Source organism: Borostomias antarcticus (assembly GCF_949987555.1).
Source record: "Borostomias antarcticus genome assembly, chromosome: 5".
NCBI lineage: Eukaryota > Metazoa > Chordata > Actinopteri > Stomiiformes > Stomiidae > Borostomias > Borostomias antarcticus.
Window position 1 is genome coordinate 32,306,447 of NC_140238.1, and position 18,202 is coordinate 32,324,648.

The window sequence follows — 18,202 nt, forward strand, 5'->3', positions numbered from 1 at the left end:
GTGGCGGGGCGTGATGAGGCCCGGCAGGACCCAGCACGCCCGAGCGCCGCCGCCAAACGGCCACCGAAACCTACAGCAACAGACGAAACCGGGCAGCGCCGGAGGGCTGGGACTGGGAGGGATCTGCGTGCGTGCGTGTGCGGGCGCGCGCGCGTGTGTGTGTGTGTGTGTGTGCGCTGAAACCGACACTACTGGTCTGGGCCGTCGAGCGCTCGCAGGCCCACACATGTCGCCGAGGAACCGGGGAGGGGCGGGTTCTGGGGGGGTAACGGCCCGTCTGTCATCGCGTCCCGTACTGTACGCATACTGTACCTGAGTGGCGGAGGGCAGGTTCACACACAGGGGGCAGATAGAGCATCCGGGGGCAACGAACCAAGCGCTTCCTGGTTCCTCTCATCAGTAGCCGGGGCAGCTAACGGATAATTTATACGCCTGTTGAAACTTACCTTCTATCCTGCATGTCATTTGCTTTGGGTTACTATAGCCTACATTTAGTAAATATAGCCTATAAGTATGCCGTTGATTGACTGTCCGTATTTTTGTTGTAAGAACGGTGTTTTGTGTATTTCTAATGTTGTTGTTTTCATTATAGGCCCGAGCGCGTTCCAGAGACACACTCTTTTGTGGACCATTATTGACGCGCTAATTGTAGCACTTGGACTTAATTTGTATCATGTGTATATATGTATCATTTTCATTGGGGTTTGTGTTGAGAACTGACATGGTATGACGCCTCTATACCAATAGAGTAAATAAAAGACAGAAAATTTGGATTACGGACTCTTGACACTTTATTTCAGGGTCAACAAAGCCGTCGTACGACAAATGTCTGTCGATAGAAACAAAATGTCGGCCGACGTTTAGCATTTATACTTCAGCGAAGTGTCGTATCACCTCCATGGTAACTTGCAGACGCGTGGCTGATTGATCCACGGCAGCGAACGTGCATTCTATCTGGCCATCCAATCACAGCTGTGCCTTCTATCTGGCTATCCAATCACAGCTGTGCCTTCTATCTGGCTATCCAATCACAGCTGTGCTTTCTATCTGGCTATCCAATCACAGCTGCGCGACAAAAGTGACGGCGTCCGCCGTCGTTAGAAAGTTCGGTGGGTGCAAAAAAAGCGTCCGCAGTGACGTCATTTCTGTCCGTCGGTGCTTTCAAAAGTGTCGTGCTAGGAAGTGTAAATCGGCCTTAACGAAGCGCTTCCTGACAGGAAGTTCCTGTCCAACAGCGGGAGAGTTCCTCTCATCCCTCCCAGCAGGGTGCCTGAGGCGTGTGGCGTGCGTAAAAACGTGCACAGTTCCGAGAGGACACCGAGGCTTTCATGTGGAACGAGGAAACGCCTCCCGGTGGAACACAATAAGCCCAATCAAGGCTGAGAACAAGTTGAACGTGTGCAGGGCACCGTGGAGAGAGCCTCGTTAGGAGGGGTTGGATTCAGGGGCGGGGCGCGTCCGGGCTTGTGACTGCAGCGCTCGGGAACAGACAAGGCCCATTTGATCGAGGTGACAAGAGTTATCATTAGTCTAACTGTAACCCGTACGTTTCGGCACGCCGGGGCGGGTTCGAGCTCCGGCCTCCCCGTGAGACTGGCTTAAAAGATAGCTTTCTATTTTAAAACTGGAAGCTCTTCTCTCTTTTGCTGTTTTTAGTTCTTTTATCTCTAGCCAACTGTAACTGTTTTAAATTGATTTAGTCCTGATGTTTTTTGACTGTCTCCTTTAACCTTTGACTTATGTTGTTCTCTGTATTTTTATATTTTTATATATATTGAATTTTTTGATGTGTTTGTAATCTCGGCGGCATTGGAAATGAAGGTAACCTCAATTGTCTTTCCGAGAATAAATAAAGGCTTGAATGAATGAATGATTGAATGAATGAATGGGAACAGGTGGACTGTATTTATACTTGGGGGGGGAGTGAGTTTAACCAGCAACTCACTCCCCGGTTGGGACTCACAAGGACCCTGTTTCACTCGGTCACGTCACCACTGTACCCGTGACATTGTAAACGCTCAGCATGTACTCAGACACCAGAATCAGATTTGAGAAAACGTGAGAGAGAGAGAGAAAGAGTGAGAGATAGAGTGAGGGATAGAGTGTGTGTGAGAGAGAGAGAGATAGAGTGAGGGATGGAGTGAGAGAGAGAGAGCATGAGATAGAGATAGAGAGAGAGAGAGAGTGAGGGATGGAGAGAGAGAGAGACGGAGAGAGAGATAGAGTGAGAGAGAAAGAGAGAGAGAGAGAGAGAGAGAGAGAGAGAGAGAAAGAAAGAGAGAGAGAGAGAGAGAGAGAGAGAAAGAAAGAGTGAGAGATAGAGAGAGAGACACAGCCACCTGTAACCTGGGAATAGAAAAACTGGTTTCAGGCGGTAAATAACTGCTCATAGCGCTCATGGCTGCCAGGCGGCTGATATGCAAATCAGGATCGAATCAGACGACAAATTAACCCTGTAGATAATTCAACACTATCAGAACGTGAGCTCTATAAACTGTGGCTTGTTAAATGTAGGTGGGTTCCCCGTGGAACCCAGATGGTCCGGTTCCACTACGCACGGTTTTGAAAGGAGGCGAGGAGGAGGAGGAGGAGGAGGAGGAAGAGGAGGAGGGTTACCAGGCGATCTGGGTGACGAAGGGCTTCAGCTCGGCGGGCTCGTACGCCCTGGCGAAGGCCCAGCACACGTAGCAGGCAGCGTCGCGGACGTTGGAGCCCACGCTGCACGCCCCCCTCTTCTCATCGTACGTCAGGGCCTTCAGGATGAGGGGAACCACTGCAGAGAGAGAGAGGGAGGGAGAGAGGGAGGGAGGGAGAGATAGAGAGGGAGAGTGGGAGAGTGGGAGGGAGGGAGGGAGGTAGGGAGGGAGGGAGGGACAGAGGGAGGGATAGAGGGAGAGAGTGAGAGGGATGGAGGGAGTGGGAGGGAGGGAGAGGGTGAGACGGAGGGAGGGAGAGAGGGTGGGAGGGAGGGAGGGAGGGAGATAGGGAGGGAGGGAGGGAGGGAGGGAGGGAGGGAGGGAGGGAGGGAGGGAGGGAGATAGGGAGAGAGGGAGGGAGAGAGTGGGAGGGAGGGAGGGAGGGAGAGAGTGAGAGGGAGGGAGTGAGGGAGGGAGATAGGGAGAGAGGGAGGGAGGGAGAGAGGGAGGGAGAGAGTGGGAGGGAGGGAGGGAGGGAGGGAGGGAGGGAGGGAGGGAGGGTGGGAGGGAGATCATAAGACCAGGTCGTCATCATGGCAGGTTTTTCCTGCATGGAGGAATTGTTGCCGCCCCCCCAAAGAGATTTTAGCCAGAGCCAAAGGAAAATCACCAGTGCCAAAATGCTAATAGTCATTCAAATCCTCTCCAAATGTGTTTGATAGCTTGTTTCAAGTGCAGCTCATCCCTCTTTCTTGCATTGTCCATGCTTTGGACCACTAGTAATCAAGATAATTAATAGACAAACATTTTGTCTTCATATCCATTTAGTGTCTTGTCGGCAGATTTCCAGCGATTGTGAAAAGTGAGCTCAGTCAGAACGACAGCGAAGAATATCGCCCTATATATGCTGGTAGGCTACTTGGCATAAAACTGAGGTTTCCCCCAAAAATTGTGTGCGCATCTCCCCCCAAAAGACCCATTCTGAGCCAGGAAAAACCCTGCATGGATCACGTTGATCCATCTCCCTTACAAGAGCGGCATGGTCCTCGCATGTTTGACCGTTTCCTGTCGACGTGTGACAGGTGAGGCGCTGTAGATGTGTGGTAAAGAGTGATGACAGACACAAGCGCTGTCCGCTGGGAGGTCAGATAGACGCCATTAGCTGCTGGGTGTGCAGCCGACCTCAGAGAAAAGCAAGTGTAAGAAGATCTGGTTTAATCTGTCTGTTTGAGAGCTTTGAACCTGTATCGCTAGTTTGAACAATTTCTTCATATTTCATAACATCATGAGTACCACAAAGTCAGCCAAGGGCCATGTTTCCATAAATAAACAGTAGATTACATTTCATTACAGTCATTTAGCAGACGCTTTTATCTAAAGCGATTTTCAATAATTGCATGTACAGTAGGAAAAGCCAAAGTACCACTGAAGTACTTAGCAGAACTCACAAGTGCTTCTCCTTTCGAAAACGTGACTAAGAACATAATCTAGTGGTGAAAGCAAAGTGCAAGAATAGCAAACTAAACACAGTAGGTGATTAAACACCTCAATAAACACTATACATGGTAGTAGAACAGGGGCGGAGCTTATACACTCTCATATTTACATTGAAGATGGTGCTTTATTTGCTAACATGCAAATTAAAATTCCCACAACCATTTCAGACTTACTTGGAAAGTCATTAGAACAGAGGTTCTACATTAACATAGAAACTATTTATCTCAACCAGACATTCAAGAGGCATCGCCATTTTAATGACTGCACCCTTGCACAGAGCGTGCCCAAGCCTTGCCCTGCCTCTCCTGCTCCATGCCCAAGTGGACTTTCCCACGAGAGAGGAGAGGGGGAGACCAGGAGGGAGGGAGGGAGAAGAGAGAGAGACCGGGAGGGAGGGAGGGAGAAGAGAGAGAGACCAGGAGAGAGGGAGGGAGGGATGTTTTCTCATCATGTAAATCATGGCTTGGGGCTTGACTAATATCAGGTGCATCAATGTTGCCTCAGGGCCCTGGTGCTCGGGCGGAGGCTCCGCCCCCTAGAGTGATAGGACCTTAGAGAGAGCAGCACACCAGAAGAGGCACCAGATCAGACCAGGAGATCAACCACCCGAGCATACACGTCGCAGACACACACACACACACACACACACGGGACGCCAGCACGTAACCCAGAGGACATCTTAGCGGACACTACTCCTGTCCGAGGGGAGCGGAGACGCCGACGCACTGGAGCGAGCGCCGTCCCCGAACCTACAGCAGGTAAGACTGCATTTTCCTAGATTCACCTACAGCCGGTGCCGTCAGCCGAGGCATCGGACGTACCGATGACCGCCATTTATTTATTCGTCATCGTCGGTCAAACGGTGCCTGGTCGTTTGTGTTAAGTAGCATTTGTGCAGCCACAGGTGTATTTGTGCTGAGAAGCAGGAACACTGTGCACCTGTTACCTCTGCGTTGTAGCACCCTGCCCTGTGGTTATCGTCCTGACTGACGGAGCGGATGCACCTGACGCTAACGCAATAGTCAACAAACAGATCTATCCCCGAGGACATTCGCAGAACACTAGAATTGATTAATTACTCAATAACTATCAAAGTCACTTAAAGATATGTCTAGAGTTGGAGAAATTTTGATTAGGTTTGATAATTACATTTTCTAAATATATATTATATACATTATTATCCATGTATATAATTATTGGGAGGAAGAAGAGTCATTTATTGGCTTACTACAAAGAGGCAAAACTAAAAAATTCAAAGTGATTCTCTGTTCTTGAGAAGGGAGTGGTTTGACGGGCTTCGCACCAGGACAGAAACTTGAGGGACGACTTCTTGCGACAGTCGGTGCGTGACAAGCTGGTTCCTCAGGGCGGAGCCTCTCTCTGTTTAACTCATGGCCTTAGGTGACGGTTGAAGGAAAAATCTGACACGGCGACGTAGAAGGATTTCACCTGAAAGCGAGCTTTGAATAAAATCCGCGGCGCTCTCGTCCGGCTTAGTCCGTAGACTTTTTAGGGCAGCTCCGGGAACCGTCCCTCTACCGAACCTCACTCCCGTGTTTCTGGGAAGCGCGAGCGGGCCAGTCATGCTCTCGTGCGGTCTGATGTGTCATCGCGCGGTGTTAGGCGTGAGTCTCTGGGCCGCGAGTCTCATCCAGCAGGTGTAGTCATGGGAAGCAGGTGGCTGAGAGTTCCCACGGCGTCATCGTACGGGGAAGAGATCGTAGGAAGAGAGGGGAACAAGTCTATGCGGGCCCTGCAGGCCTGCCTGTAAGGCAGCAGGTCCGTCCCTGCAGCTACTCTCACCCCAAAGACACACACACACACACACATACACACGGGAGAGGCGGGTAGAAACAGCCGCTCTACGACCACAAGGACCCACGTTTTACCTATACTAACACTGCGGTGCTGTAGTTTGCATAATGGGGCAGTGTTGATGTTTGGAATATTATCCCCGTGTTTGCTGTCCAACGTTGGGCCAAGCTACGGTTACTGGAATAGATTAGCCCCAGGGCGCAGCGTTTGGTGCAGTTAAGAGAGGTTTGTGTCTCAGCAGATCCACAGACATAATCAAACTCGGCCGGTCTGAGCCGTTCTCCCCTGAACCAGTCTGCCGACGCCATTAATCACCATAAATCCTCTTCAAAGCGGAGAGAATTGAGCAATAACTCTACATCCTCGACAATAGGTAGTTCTTATAAGCTAAATTCACATATGACCTAATCTCCAATGCCGCAATGTATGAGAGAGTTCAAAGGCACGTCAACCGTTACAGCTAACCCCTCCAACCTGTCCCGTTTTGACTTGTCCTTTCAGCGGAAAGTACGCAGAGGAAACAAGATGGACGCCGTTCAGGAGCGCAAGCCGAAGAGGCCCCACTACATTCCCAGGCCTCCGGGGAAGCCCTTCAAGTACCAGTGCTTCCAGTGCCCCTTCACCTGCAACGAGAAGTCCCACCTGTTCAACCACATGAAGTACAACCTGTGTAAAAACTCCATCTCCCTGGTGTCCCAGAAAGGCGGCCACGCAGGGCGGCAGGTCAAGCCTCTGGCGAAGGGCGACCCGGCTTCCCCTTTGGCCGTGAAGGACCCCCCCTGTGTCCGGCCTGTAGCCCCGCCCGCCAGCCCCGCCCGCCAGGGGGGAGGGGGGGAGGACAAGAAGGAGGAAGAGGAGGAAGAGGAGGAGGAAAAAAAGGAGGAGGAGATCGACGTGGAACATGTCGGCCCCGCCAGGCGGGAGATCCAGCGTGTGGTGAAACCCAGCCCGGGGACCAATGACGACAGCCAGAACAAAGACGCCAGACCGTTGCCCCGCCCCTCTGCCTTCTCCCACGTCACGCCGAACAGAGACGGCGCAGAGGGCGCGACCTCGCCCGTCCTCCAATCGGAGGAGCAGCCTGCCCCTGTTCCGTCGTTCAACAACCACGCTTTCGCCTGGGGCCCGCTGGGATCTCCCATGATTCCCGAGTACCCGCCCTACCTGCTGCCGGAGAGGCCCCTGCACCCCCTCTACCCGCCGTATTTCCTCCCGGGAAACCCTCACCTGAACGGGCCGCACCCCTCCTCCTACCGCCCGGATTTCCTGGAGCCCCAGAGGCCCGTGGTGCCCCAGCCCCACCCCTCCCTCTTCCCCCAGTACCCCTACCGATACGGGCCCCCCCTTCCCCCCGGACCCCCTCTGCACTACCTGTACCACCCCCACGAGCTCCCTCTCCCGCACCCGGGTTCGAGGTACCTCCCCCTGGACGTGTACAGGTCGGGGCTGGGGGCCCGGGAGTACGACCTTTACCTCCACCCCCGACCCCAGGGCGAGCCCTGTATCCGGGCGGCGGCGGAGGAGGAGGGGGGCGGCGGCCAGGGGCGGGCCGGGGACAAGCCCACCCGGCTGAGCCCCATGGCGGGGTGCGCCGCCTCGGGCTCTCCTGACCGACCCGGCCACTCCCACTTCAGCCACAGGGACGCCGAGGCTCCCCCCCACTACACCGTCCTGGAACCGCAGCGGATCAACCAATCGGAAAGCACGGCTCCGACAGCACGACCAATCAGAGCAGACGCGGGCAAAGAGGACAGCCCGCAAAGCCTGCAGCAATCAAAGACTCTGCATCTCGAAAAGGGGTTAGTAGAAACGCTTTTAAATCTAATATGGTGTTACATGCAAAGCTACACACATTTCATAGCCTAAAAGCCTTCATAAAATCTGTGGTGAAATCGATGCGAGTTGTATGTTTATTGTCAACAACAACAACGGTCAACAACTGTCTTCCTCCTCTCTCAGATCAACAGACAACAGCGCAGAGCAGTCTACGTCAGTCTCCGACCACTGCAAGGACTCTCCATCGGAACAAGAGGAAGGTGACGACACCGAGGAAGACTTGGCCCCCCTCAACCTCTCCACGAGGGACCAGGACAAGGACACCAGCCTTGACCGCCACCCCGGTCAGGGCCGCAGCCCTGCTACCGAGGACACCCAGGAGGACCTGCCTCTGAACCTGAGTCTGAAGGCCCCGGCTCCAGCCGGCACCAGGGGCCACAGCCCCACCCTGGCCCTCTCTGGGGGCCTCCTACTCGGGGGCCCGGCGAGGCCCGCCTGGGGTCGGTCAGTCAAGGAGCCGTGCGACCAGCAGAGACAGACCGCGGCCCTGGCGCTGTGCCAGCTGGCCGGTACCAGCTCCGCTGCCGACCTCGACTCCGCCGCGTCGATGTCGGAGCGCGCCACGGACCCCCGGACCCCGCCGACGCTCCCGGAGAAAGTCCGACACGCGGCCAAGGAGGCGCAGGGCGCCAGGGTCAAGGGGGCGAAGCGACCGGGCGGTAGACAGACCCAGCTGACCTCGCAGCGGCCGGCCAAGCGAGCCAAAGGGAAGGAGGCGGGCCGGGCCATGAGGAGGAGACCTCGCTGCTGCTGACTGTCTGGCCGTCTGACCGTCTGGCCGTCTGACCGTCTAGCCGTCTGGCCGTCTGACCATTTGGCCTTATAGCCATCTGGCCGTCTAGCCGTCTAGCCGTCTGGCCGTCTAGCCGTCTGACCATCTGACCAACAGCACTGTTGAGCCACCGGCCCGATGACTTAAAAACTCAACCGCTATAAAACTCTGCACCAGCTTGTGGAATCATGATCAAATGTTTCCCTCAATAATACAGGTGGCTACTGAGCTGGAAACCATTTAATAAGGTTCAACTGTACATACACTGACTAGGCACAGACACAATGAATATAAAGCTTTCGTTTGGTCGTGAAAGGTCCGAGATATTGTATCAAAATGGTATATTATTTAAAAATGAACATATTTTGTAAGATTATGTAGGTTTTATACAAGGTGCTGGGGAACGGGTGCTGATGCTCTCCTAAATTGTTTAATAAGATAATAAATAAAAACGGAACGCAATTGTAAATCCTGTGGTTTTCAGCGAGTGTTTTCCTGCGTGAGTATGTGAGCGTGCGAGCGCGAGTGTGCGAGCGGGAGTGTGCGAGTGGGAGTGTGCGAGTGGGAATTGGCGAGCGGGAGTGTGCGAGCGCGAGTGTGGGAGCGCGAGTGTGCGAGTGTGAGTGTGCGAGTGTGCGAGCGTTTACCGTCGGGGAGGCGGGAGGGAAGGAGAAGGCCCCTTCGACCCAGCTCAGCCAGCGCCAGGCAGCCGCCATGCCACGCATTGTCTGTCTCTTGGAAACTGAAACACACACACACACACACACATTTTTTATTTTATTTGTGTGTGTGTTTACAGGACAGAGCGGGTCATCATGTGACAATTTCGACAAGAATACACAGACATGAAGAAGCTGCCTGGTGGATAATCTTACCTGAAGCAGTCCAGCACTGAACCGACCACTTCGTCTGCCAGATCCTTGGGCAGCCTCCCAGTCACCCTCCCGATGCTGAGAACACACACACACGCGCGCACACACACACACACACGCACACGTGTTGCTTTGCGAGCCACGCTGACGCAGGTGTGAACGCGGGCTCTACGCGAACGCTTGCGTAAAGTTACATTACACTACATTTACATCACAGTCATTTAGCAGACGCTTTTATCCAAAGCGACTAACAATAATTGCATTTAACGTAGGAAAAGCCAGTGTACTACTACTTGCCAGAACTCACAAGTCTCCTTTCTAAAACAAGTGACTAAGAGCATAATCTAGTGCTGAAGGCAAAGTGCAAGAATAGCAATCTAAAATACAATAGGTGCTTAAGAGGGAGAATCGTTGTAGCACTTCTTGAGGAGATGAGTTAACAATTTTATCCACGACACGCTGCTACGCGATGGCGCGTCAAACACGCCTAGCGTGGTCCTAGGGAAGTTAACGTATCTCGCGGCTTGCGTAGAGTATGAATGGGCCGGAAGATTCTAGAAGGTTTACCCCTTAGCTGCAGACCAGCGAACGATGGTCTCCTTGTCTTTCAAACCCACCAGCAGTTGCTCTGGAAAACACATTTACAGTATCCGTGATTGAACTGAGCGCAACAATCATCACACATCTTACATACAGTTGCCTTGACTGAAAAAAAAACATAGAGAAGCTGACCAATCACGTTCTCCACCTCCTCTGGAATGTCATAGTCCTCTTCCTTTTTGTTTTGCGTTTCCAGGTCAGAGGTCATAGGCTCGGCGGTCGCGGTGGACTGAGTCAGAGACAGGTTGGCGGCCAGCGAGCGGTTTCCTCTCTGGTATCTGAGGACATACACACACACACACACACACACACACACACACACACACACACACACACACACACAGACAGACACAGAGACACACACACAGTCCTTAGAACATACTGCTGTAGAGATATGTAAACGTTCATCGCTCTCAATAACAGCTGAAGGGTCGCTGGTGTCTGACCTCCAGGTGGCCAGGCGGGGCTTGAGGAAGGTGAGGCCCAGCCTCTGGACCAGCTTGACCCCCAGCTTGCGCAGCATGGCCTGGGTGCTCTCGGACAGACACCGCCGGTCCAGACACTGCAGCACCGTCGGGGCTGGGGGCCACACACACACACACACACACCGGTATCATCATCACTACCGGCTTCGCACGGAGCGCCAAACAGCCGACGAGCATTGTGGGTAATACTCACCATACTGGAGGAAATCGTCCCGCTTCCCGTGCTTGAAAAGCTGAGCCTGCAGGACAAAGGAGAAACAGCCAAATCAATACAACATCCGATTCGACGCCGAATTCGATGCACATGCACATTTAAAGCGCCCTACTGGCTAAATTAACGTGCCAAATGGCGCCTGGCTGCCCTTCAGTTCGAACAGGGTCAACGTCATTTCGACGTAAAGGTCATGAAAGTAACACAGACTTCGTGGAACTTCCTCCAGTGTAACTCACTTTTTACTTTCCCTTGGTTGACCTTTTCCGATGCTACCTCATGAAACCTCGCAAAACAAAGAGCTTATGAGCAAGTTTATGCCCTGGAGGCGGTTAGAACACACGGAGCCTGTTTTGTGGGCCCCGAGCGCTGGACAGAGCCAGTTCCATCTCACAGACCCAGAGTGCAATAGTGCATCAAGAAACCGTTTCAAAAACACGTCGTGCGAGTTTCCCTGCCAACTACATGACGTTCAGAAGGCTCGCTCGAGGGTTGCATTAAATTAGTTTTGGCTGATGCAACAGTTAATCTGAAAATACTTGTGTGATAGGGTGACAGCCGTGAAAAGGAAAAGAAATGTTTCGTATTTGGATTCACAGGATAAATAGGGTAAAAAGTGTATGCGCAATGCCGTTCTTGCCTCAACAGGTACAACACACACAGCAGGTGCATCGCACACCTGCCAAAACCACAACAGTAATTACATGAAACATACGAGTCGTGTCCGAGCTTGTAAACTATGATATAGAGGATTAGGCCGTGCGCCAACAGACAATCACAAACACACACACGCACAAAATCACATACATAAACAGCCACACGTACAAACACAACAAGACACATAGATAAACAGCCACACGTACAAACACAACAAGACACACACACACACGCACTCACACGCACACACACACACACTTCTGGATGGGTGCGAGGATTTAGGGTCACACACTTCTGGATAGGTCTGAGGATTGAGGGTCACACACTTCTGGATAGGTCTGAGGATTGAGGCTCACACACTTCTGGATAGGTCTGAGGATTGAGGGTCACACATTTCTGGATAGGTCTGAGGATTGAGGGTCATACACTTCTGGATAGGTGTGAGGATTGAGGGTCATACACTTCTGGATAGGTCTGAGGATCACACACTTCTGGATAGGTCTGAGGATTGAGGGTCACACATTTCTGGATAGGTCTGAGGATTGAGGGTCAGAGGTCAGGTGTTTTTTGTTTTTTTACCAGAGACTGCAGAGCTCCGTCCAGGACCACGATGCCCCCCATGGTGCGGTCGTCTGCCTGGGACACGGTGGTGAGGCTCCAGTCCAGGAAGTGTCCCAGACGCCTCAGCTTCACATCAGGACGGATCACAAACCTTCAAACACACATGACATTCACATGAGTCATTTAGCAGACGCTTTTATCCACAGCGACATGCTCGCCTTCAACGTTGGTAGTCAAGAGAACTCATTGTCTCCAGAAATCACAAGTGTGTCTCCTTTCTAAACAAGCTTAACCCTAGAGCACTAACCTCGGGACCCATATGATTTTAATTTTTTAATGTTAATTGTGTTTCTGATGGCTGGGGTGGGCGGGTCCTTGGGTTCCTCCAGGCTGCTCTCTGGTGTGATTGAAGGTACAAGTGTTTCGCTGCTCCAATCCCTGTTTTTTTCTACAGGCATGTGTTTGGGTGATTTTCACCCAACGTTAGTTTCGTTAATTCGTGGATTTTACCCGGGTTGTGAGTGATGCAGAGAGACTTTGCCTTCATCAGACAAGGCTCACATGTCCCAAGAGTGGGTGGACCAAATAACAAGTTTCCAGCTCCATTATTTATTTATTTAATGATTTTTTAATGAAATTGAAGTTTTTTTGTTAACGATTCTCTAATTTTTTCACAAATTTTACAGCTTTTTTATAGGGTCCCCCATGATACTTTTTTTTGTTTTTTTGTGACATTGTTCAGTGAAAAATAAAAGTAAAGTTCCTCAATTTGCCATGCATTGTTGTACTTTTAATATATTTTGATAAGAAGTATTTTTATGGGGTATATTATATCGGGTAAAGTATACCCGACCTTACTGATGGTGTTATTAATTGGCGTTAGTACTCTAGGGTTAATCAGTGCTGAAGAAAAAGTGCAAGAACAACTATATGCAAATAGACATAAATAATAATAATAACTTTAATTTATATAGCGCCTTTCATGAAACCCAAGGTCGCTTTACATCAGAGCAATAAACAGACAAGAGACAACAAGAACAAACAAGACATGACATAAACATGTCTGTGTGGGCTAAGATGTTTGCATTGACTGCCCCCTTCTGGGTGGACCAACGTAAAAAGAAAAAGCCGGCACACCGACTAAAAAAATATTTACAGTAGATGCAAAAATAGAGTAGAAAATGTATTGACGTGGCGGACAAAAGTGAAAAAAGTGACAGTGAAAAAAAGAGTGAAGGTTTTGGTCCTCAGACCATCATCAGCACTACTAAGTTTTTCATGCTGGCCGTAACTAAGCAACCAGCTCATGGAGATGAGAAACCAATGAGACTGGAGGGAGGAGCCAATCAGTGGCCAAGAGGCTTACAAGGAAATATATATATAATCCATACAAGAAAATACATAGTGGACTACTACAGCTGCTTCGGTTTGAGAGTCACTTCTGGAACAGCGACATCTGCATGGCATCGTCTGGACAAGGGCATAACCGCTGGACGCACCATTTCAGTGATAGTGTTCGCCTCAGCCACAGTGAGGTCAGCATGGGAGGAGCGCAGAGGCCCACTCCCCAAGTCAGGGGGGAAGAGGAGGAAGGAGGGGTGGGAGGGGGGTGTTGGGGGTGGTGGACGGGTGTCCCCGGAGGGGTAGGAAGCGGAGTGCCCTGGGGGGGGGGGGTGACCTGCGACACAGACCCCATTTACAGAGAGACACAGTACAGAGGACACTTACTACAGAACATTACATAGGATCCTGATGTCTTCTTCTGTCGGCCCCCCCCATCAAAGCGCTTATGGACGACCTGACGGTGACCGTGACATCAGTACCGAGCTACAGATGGACTCTCCAAGGCCTTGAACGTCTCCTCAGCTGGGCCCGGATGGACTCCAAGCCAGCCAAGTCCCAGTCCCTGGTTGTGAGGAGGCACTGTGTGTGTGTGGAGCAGCCTCTGTAGCTCAGTTGGTAGAGCGGGTCGCTCAATGAACGAAGGGTCAGCAGTTCGAATCCCAGCTCCGACTGTCCACATGTCGAAGTGTCCTTGAGCAAGACACCTAACCCCAAAATTGCTCCCAATGAGCAGGTTAGCACCTTGCATGGCAGCTACCGCCATTGGTGTGCGAGTGTGTGTGTGAATGGGTGAATGAGAGGCCATTGTAAAGCGCTTTGAGTGCCGCTAAGGTGGAAAAGCGCTATATAAGTGCAGTCCATTTACCATTTACTCCAAGCAACCAGCAGCGAGTTGGAAACTTGGCTCACAGTAGTGGACAAGTCATAGCTGCCAGACGAGTTCAAAGCCTGGATTTACCGACATGGCGTTCTGCCACGACTGCTCTGGCCACTGCTAGTCTATGCTGTTCCACTGAACACTGTCGAGGGCCTTGAGAGGAAGGTTAGCCAATCCCTGCGCAGGTGACTGGGCCTACCACGAAGCCTCAGAAGCATGGCCTGGTACGGCAGGAAGAACAAGCTGCGACTCCCCTTCAGCAGTCTGGCGGAGGAGTTGAAGGTTCCCCAGGTAAGAGAGGTGCTGCTTTTCAGAGACTCCGATGACATCAAAGTCTCCGCAGTTGTCATGGAAGCAAGGACTGTGACTCCAGGTTACATCACTGACGATGTGTTTAAGTCGCATCGAGAGGTGTCTGTTAAAATCAGGTATAATCATAGATCGAATTGTTATAGAAATTCCTAAGAAATAAATATCAGACATCATCCACAAACAGGACTTATTCCATAGGTTGCAGCTAAAAAAGTATACACAACCTACGGTATGATCAATCCACAGAAATAGAATTATTTCTTTTTACGTTGGACTATTCTGCTGTCCTCTCACAGCTGGCCCACTCTTTGGTAAGCCTCGAGTTAACGGCTCAAACTTTCCATATCAATGACTTCATCCATTTATTTGCTGCCAGCGGTTGTATTCCTCGCGTGGTTCAACATGGCTACATTTACTGTCTGAGTTTAGAGGCATTACGGATGCTATAGCACAGACCCATACCCACACTGAAGAAGATACGCCTTCAAACTAAAGATTCGTTTTCCTTGCGCTGAGTTACCTGACACTCCCTCTATACAGTAATTGGTGGTGACCTCATCATGTCTGTCGAACGTACCCTCTACTGTTCGTACCAGGGTTAAAATGTTTACTCTTTTTCGTTCTATCAAACTGAAATACTTTTAAAACAAAGGTGTGCAGGTCTAAACACCCTTGATGCACCTTCTCAACAACCTCTATTACATGTAAAGAGTGCTTTTTCTCCTCATGTGACTAATGCTTGTACTGAGACAAACTGTACTGTAAATTAGTTGAAAGGGACATTGACAAATTAGTTACAACTCAACGTAGGGATCATAAGGCAGGAGAGAGAAATGCTGACTACCATGAGTAGGATGAAGGACATGGTCTGGAAACCTGGTGGGTGATGGCCTGATTTTTATGAATCAGAGTATGACGACGAGATACATTCTCAACTTGCAGATGCCTCTTACTATACTAAACTGGATAGGGATCCTACAGAGTGATTTACCACAAGAAATTGATTATTTTCTTTCTGGGCTACATATCTTAGTCTGAGCTTAAGTTATTGACTAAGGACTATCCTACTACACCTTGTCTTCGTCATGCGGGTTGGGTGTTGTGTCCTCTCCTCCACAGGCTCGGGGCCGAGGGGCTATCCTTTTACCACCCCGAGCCTGGGTGAGGGGTCACCCGGGGTACATATCCGGAGACACCTCCAGGAGCCATGTTACCTCATGTATGTTCTCCCAAAGGTACTGTACACAAGTGTTTGGAAAGACCTCCTCTCTGCCCCATAGTAGCCTGTAATGATAGTCTGCTAGAACCTTGATCTATCTTGACAGACGCTTGCTCCCCCTTGTGGTGCAACTTTGACATTACATTACCGTCATTTAGCAGACGACTTCCATCTTATCTAAAAGACACAGGATTTTATCAAGTGTTTAATCAACACTAGTATTCCAGCCTCTTCATATGAAGTTTATCTTGTCACTATGGATGTCGTCTCACTGTACACCATAATACCCCATGTGGATTGTAAGCTTTAGAGCTTAGATTTCTAGAACACATGGAGGCGGTAATGTAGATTTCTAGAACACGTGGAGGCGGTAATGTAGATTTCTAGAACATGTGGAGGCGGTAATGTAGATTTCTAGAACATGTAGAGGGGTAATGCAGATTTCTAAAACATGTAGAGAGGGTAACTGATTAAACCTGAATGTAAACTGATTTTCTATATGAAGACACTACATCCAGAGGGTCTTCTTAATGAAGATGTGTCCATTTCTTGCTTCTTGTAACCCCTCTATCATCTCTCTCTATTCCCGGAGCCTGATTCTGTCGTGCCCTGCATTCTTGTAGATTTATCATATGTCCATACTTGTGTAGCTGCCTATTATGTATTTATTACTGGCATAAGTCATTTTATATTTTATATGCTGGCCTCTGGCACCTTGGTAAGCCTTGGTTTAAAAGGGCAAACTTTTCCATATCAATGCCCTCTTCTGGGTAGGAAATGAATAGCAACATTGGATTCATTAAGTTGAGGTATGGTTTGTCACTGATAACACAGCATCCCATTGTGACTCGGTAAACTGAAAAATTACAATCACTAGTTCCTAAATGTTGACGAATTGAATGCATACTCACTTTGACACCAACACAGATGCAGCGTCCCTGGATTTATCACTGACAACGAGGTACGACTGCAAATGACAAAATATGTATTAAACAACAACAACTACAACAACAATAACAATAACAACAACAACATACAGTAGATGAATCTGAATCACTGCACATCTACGGCGGGTGTTGGCTGACGTTACCTTGGCGACGGCCAGGATGCGGTCCATGATGGGCTCTCTGGCCTGGCCGGAGTCCGAGTCCAGGTGGCCATCCAGCCGGGAGAGGTCGAAGGGTATGAGGCAGGTCATCGACAGCCACAGAAGGAGCATGTAGCGTGTTTCCCATGTCTAAGAAACACAGAATATATGAGAACAGAGTAGGAAACATAGGATACACATGTGCATTATCTGGACATTCTGGTGGAATGTAAAAAAATAAAGAGATTAAGTGACAGTCTATCTATATACGTTATAGGGTATTATCCAACCTCTGATTGGTTAAGAGCTGTTGTATATTCATGATATACCATGGGCAAAGCCTATTTACCGTTCTATGTGAAATATTACTGCGCCAATTATTTCTGCCTGTAAGAACGTTAGTTCCATTCCATAACGGTCTGTTGGTTACATTCAGAAAAATGGAAACATTCAATGTCAGTATTGAGTTTTTCTATCCGTCCTGTAGCCGACCACTCTCGTTTATCATCACCACTTTTGCAACTCTCAGTTGCACAGCAAAAGAAGGCTACACTTCGTTCATGGTTAGCTAGGTTGGTCAAAGGTAGGCTACACTTCGTTCATGGCTAGCTAGGTTGGTCAAAGGTAGGCTACACTTCGTTCATGGCTAGCTAGGATGGTCAAAGGTAGGCTACACTTCGTTCATGGCTAGCTAGGTTGGTCAAAGGTAGGCTACACTTCGTTCATGGCTAGCTAGGCTGGTCAAAGGTAGGCTACACTTCGTTCATGGCTAGCTAGTTGGTCAGAAGCATTAGTTTTGGTTGCTAGGGCTCATTGTTCGTCGTTTTGAAACTCCATAGCAACGTGATAGTTTTAGGAACTACCTTTCTTGGCGGAGTTCACTAAAATCGATATTAAGACACTGAAATAGTAGGTACTTATCCCATAAATGTTTCCCGATGATGTAACCATTGTGTAAAAGCAATAACTCACTGGAGGGTTGTGGTATATGACCAATATACCGCAGGTTGTGCTGGTCAACTCGTGCCTATGACCGCAGCACAACCCGTGGTATATTGGCCATATATCACTCCCTCTCATGAGTCATTGCTTCAGTGACAGACTCACCTCAGGATCTTTGGGGTCCTGCCGGGACAGGAGGTCCAGAACTGGCTGCACATCTGCCACCTCGTGCGGAAACAGCTGCATGAAGACTTTATAGCCCCTCACCTAGCCAAGGAGACACACAACGCAAAGGTCTTCACTAAGGCCTGATTCATAGTCCACGTAAACAACGCAAGCTACGTTGTGAACGCAAGCTCCAACATGACTCGAGAGCTTGCGTTCTGTGTTTTGTTTTGTAGAAACGCAAGGAATTGCACTATTGCTTGCGTCAAGTGACACATTTCGGCATGACACGCGCAAGGTTGCAACGAGATCTT

At 50.0% G+C, this 18,202-nt stretch overlaps 2 protein-coding genes across 3 annotated transcripts in view; one reads left to right on the forward strand and one right to left on the reverse strand.

Moving 5' to 3' along the window:
• tbcd (tubulin folding cofactor D) overlaps positions 1 to 18,202 on the reverse strand; it is a 41,416-nt gene that overhangs the window by 21,599 nt on the left and 1,615 nt on the right. For both annotated transcript variants that reach the window (XM_084438727.1, XM_084438726.1), the window contains exons 5-15: positions 17,889 to 17,990; positions 16,785 to 16,931; positions 16,606 to 16,661; positions 11,961 to 12,093; positions 10,707 to 10,752; positions 10,475 to 10,607; positions 10,161 to 10,306; positions 9,996 to 10,056; positions 9,432 to 9,506; positions 9,204 to 9,298; positions 2,617 to 2,773 (exon numbers count right to left, since the gene is read on the reverse strand). In XM_084438727.1, the coding sequence (XP_084294853.1) occupies positions 2,617 to 2,773; positions 9,204 to 9,298; positions 9,432 to 9,506; positions 9,996 to 10,056; positions 10,161 to 10,306; positions 10,475 to 10,607; positions 10,707 to 10,752; positions 11,961 to 12,093; positions 16,606 to 16,661; positions 16,785 to 16,931; positions 17,889 to 17,990 (1,151 nt within the window). The remainder of the gene's footprint in view (positions 1 to 2,616; positions 2,774 to 9,203; positions 9,299 to 9,431; positions 9,507 to 9,995; positions 10,057 to 10,160; positions 10,307 to 10,474; positions 10,608 to 10,706; positions 10,753 to 11,960; positions 12,094 to 16,605; positions 16,662 to 16,784; positions 16,932 to 17,888; positions 17,991 to 18,202) is intronic.
• znf750 (zinc finger protein 750) lies at positions 6,474 to 8,538 on the forward strand (the record flags this gene model as incomplete). The annotated part of the gene is made up of 3 exons (XM_084438334.1): positions 6,474 to 6,736; positions 6,866 to 7,747; positions 7,908 to 8,538. The coding sequence occupies 3 exons, from the start codon at positions 6,474 to 6,476 to the stop codon at positions 8,536 to 8,538; spliced, it is 1,776 nt and encodes a 591-aa protein (XP_084294460.1).